Source organism: Pararge aegeria, chromosome 23 (assembly GCF_905163445.1).
Source record: "Pararge aegeria chromosome 23, ilParAegt1.1, whole genome shotgun sequence".
Classification (NCBI taxonomy): domain Eukaryota; kingdom Metazoa; phylum Arthropoda; class Insecta; order Lepidoptera; family Nymphalidae; genus Pararge; species Pararge aegeria.
Genome location: NC_053202.1, coordinates 13,132,369 through 13,135,894, shown reverse-complemented (window position 1 = coordinate 13,135,894; position 3,526 = coordinate 13,132,369). Strand labels below are relative to the sequence as shown.

The 3,526-nt window shown below is 57.9% G+C and overlaps 1 protein-coding gene across 1 annotated transcript; it reads left to right on the top strand.

Annotated features, from left to right (window-relative positions):
• The first annotated feature begins 2,141 nt into the window (after positions 1-2,141).
• Positions 2,142-3,041, top strand: LOC120634118. Its single transcript, XM_039904510.1, has one exon. The coding sequence runs from the start codon at positions 2,142-2,144 to the stop codon at positions 3,039-3,041; it is 900 nt and encodes a 299-aa protein (XP_039760444.1).
• The last annotated feature ends 485 nt before the right edge of the window (positions 3,042-3,526 follow it).

Here is a 3,526-nt window from a genome sequence, read left to right as displayed (position 1 = left end):
CACTCCGCCATGCTCTGGAAGAGGAGGTCCTGAGCTCTGGCGCAGTGGTTGATATTCGCCTGGAGGAGGTTCAGGTCCATTATTAGTCTTCGGCCATTGGAACCTCCTCAGTCCCCTGCTGCGTTTCCGCTTGCTGAGGTGAGCAAGAAGACTGCTCAGTAGCCTGGCCTGCCTTCCCTCTCTTCTTCTTGCCCGCAGATGGGGATACGCAGGACTTGCTGCCCACGCGATGCTTCGCCGTTCTGCCATCCGCTGCACAGACCACGCAATGTGGTGTAGCGGAGCATTCACGGGCCTTATGACCCGGTCGGCCGCAGCGATAGCACAAACCACTGCGGTCGACCCCTGCCTTGCACTGGGCACCCATGTGCCCCGGTGCCAGGCACCGATAGCACATCAGGGGCCGGGCGTCCAGCAACTTTACTTGGGCCGACACCCATCCCACGAGGAGCCTTCCTCCTGCTACTACCTTCTTGGCAGCTGCAACGGGACAGTGCACTAACACTGCCCCTAGCCCGTCGTAGCCACTGACAACTTCGCCAGAACGCACTTGCTCGACGGGACATCCTCCTACCGTTGCCACCGCTGCGATAACCTCGGCGCTGGTGACGGAGTCGTCCAGGCCTGTGATCCGCAGGTCAACAGACTTCGTAGGTCTAGAGACCCGCTTCTTGCACCGCCGCAGGTGGTTCCACGCTTCTCCTAATTCATCCTCTGTGAATGGAGGGGCTTCTATCGACTCTTCTCGCTCCCCGAATGATGGAATCGTCATAGTCGGGGGCGTAAAAGCTGGTGGTTGAGGAAAGAGTCCAGACACCACCCGATTAAGGAGCTCCGGCTCCATGGAGTTCATGGATGGGGCACTCCGCATCTTACCTCTGACGATGCGGTATGGCCGACCCCATGGATCCCTATTCAGGGTTGCCAGGAACTCCTCGCTGGCGGAGTCCTTGGCATTAGCGATGGCCACCTGGAATGCCCTTTTTGCCCTCTGGAGCTCTTTATATAGGCGATCCTCTTCCGGCGCGTCCAGTGGCCTTCTTCGGCGGCAACGGGTGTAAGCCCGGCGCGCCCGATTACTGTCGCAACGGAGAGCAGCAATTTCTTGCGACCACCAGTAAACCGCCTTCCGGGCTGGGAGGCACCTGGTCCGGGGCATCGCTGCATCACATACCCTCGTCAATGCGATGCGGAAACGCCTCGCCCTCTCCTCAACGTCAGTCAGCACCGGGGTGGCTGCGTTCCAGGCCTCAACAATGGCTCCTTCCTCCACCATTTCCCGGTCGAGGCGGGCTAGGGACCATCTCGGAAACACTACTCTCCCTCCTCCGGTCTGACTTTGAGGCAACGAGCAGGATGCGGAGACTCTCCACCGGATGTACCGATGGTCTGACAGAGTCTCCACGACCCAAAGCCACGACCCAGGCCCGGCCGGGAATGCCGTCGGGTCCCGGAGCAGTGTTTTTGGCTCGAAGCCGCAGCAGCGCCGCCCTCAGTTCTCCCTCGGTGACTTCGGGCGCGCCCGTAAAAGACGCGTCCGCAGCACCGATGGGTGGCGCCATACACGGTGGCTCCAAGCCATCCCTCCTGGGGAACAGAGTCCCCACCACTAACTCCAGTTGCTGAGGCTGAAGAGATTCAGTTAGCGGTGGGGCCCTGGGGCGAAGCTTACGCCTAACCATTTTGTATGGCCGGCCCCAGGGATCGGCGTCGAGGCTAGCCAGCATCTCCTCCTCCGCCAGATTCTTGGCTGTTGCCACTGCCACCTTCAAGGTCCCGACGGCTTCCCGGTAATTGCCGTACAGGCGCTGCTCCGCGTCTGCGTTCCGCTGACGCCGTCGTCTGCACCGGGTGTACTGGCGTCTCGCAGCCACGCAAGATTTGCGCAACTGCGCTATTTCGCTGGACCACCAGTACACTGCACCCCTCGGAGGCTGAGGACCGATCCGTGGCATGGCCGCGTCGCAAACTTGCAACATGGCCTGGCCGAGGCACTCGGCTTCCTCCTCACGTCACGTGCCCGGGGACAGCCCATCGAGGGCTGTCCCCGGGCACGGGTCGGCTCACTATTCGGGTAGCCGCCGGGATGGAGGAAACCTCGAACCGAATGTAGCGGTGATCCGAGAGGTTTTGGGCAGAAAATGGTAAGGGCCTACCGAACGGTCTCCTTGAACGCCGTTCTGCTCCTGGCGGGGATACTTCCCCTCGATCTCAGAGTTTGGGAAGCAGCCTCTCTGTATGAAGTGAGAAGGGGTGTTACTCTGCCGGAGCTGGGGGACAGGGAGGTAGAAAGAAGTGCCAAGTATGCCACACTACCACATCCGGCAACAAATAGAGACTACAAATTCACAAGCCTCACGGATCAGGAAGAAGTAAACAGGCACAACGATCAAGCAGTGAGAATCTATACAGATGGTAGCAAAATTGAGGGCAAGGTTGGCGCAGCAATATCCATATGGAATGATGTGCCTGAAACCAAAGCCCTCAAGCTAAAGCTAGATTCTCACTGCACGGTCTATCAGGCTGAACTTCTAGCAGTAGAAAAAGCGACCACCCTGATCCTAGAGAGCCAAGAGCAGACGTTCGGTATCTACAGCGTCTCCAGATCATTCCTCGAGGCGGTGATTGGTGGACATTCCCTCCACCCCCTAGTGACCAAAATAAGAGGCAATTTAAATAATTGCCACTCCCAAAATAAAACTGTTTCGTTATTTTGGGTGAAAGCCCACGCAGGGTTGGAGGGTAATGAGAGGGCCGATAAACTGGCAAAAGAAGCAGCGCTCAACCTCAAGCGCAAACCTGACTATGACCAATGCCCGATTTCATTCGTCAAGCGTCAGCTTCGAATAAAAACAATGGAGGAATGGAATCTGAGGTATAGATCCGGCGAGACAGCTGCAACGACGAAAGTGTTTTACCCAGACGCCATCGAAGCATACCGGGAAATCCGAAAATTGGAGCATACGGCACTACAGACGCAAATTCTAACCGGACATGGTGGGTTCTCAAAATATCTGCACCGTTTTAAGTGTAGGACTTGAGGTTGTTGGACTTCTGAGTCTCGCACGTTATCGAGGAGACCGCACTCCTGGCCCTGTCGATGAGCTCGTCTTTTGTTTCCTGGATTTTTTGAATCCTTTTGAGTTTTGAATCCTCATGGATACCAACACACCCGGGGAGGTGCAATGGTTATGTCGGACTCTTACCGACTAAACCCACGGTGTTCAAACACTTCGCCTGGTGACTGGGTTACGGGAACGCTTTCGCACACGACCGCGACCCAGCCAGCGGCGTCCGCTCCGGCGGACCCTTCTCCGGGGGCAATTCGTGCCCCCTCATTCGCCAAAGGCGCACTTAGAACACAAAGTGCGCCTTCCAGCACGAGGACCCACGGGCGGTAAATGTCCCCGCATCTATCGCCCGAAGGTCCTCCTTATGGGGGCAGGCGGCGGTCTTGTGCAAGCCGCCTGCGCCCGACTCTCCTGCGGCGGATCGGCTGGGAGTCCACGGCATCCTCTCTCAGCCG

Coding starts and splice junctions, on each gene's coding strand:
- LOC120634118 (XM_039904510.1), top strand. CDS start 2,142: ATGGTAAGGGCCTACCGAACGGTCTCCTTGAACGCCGTTCTGCTCCTG.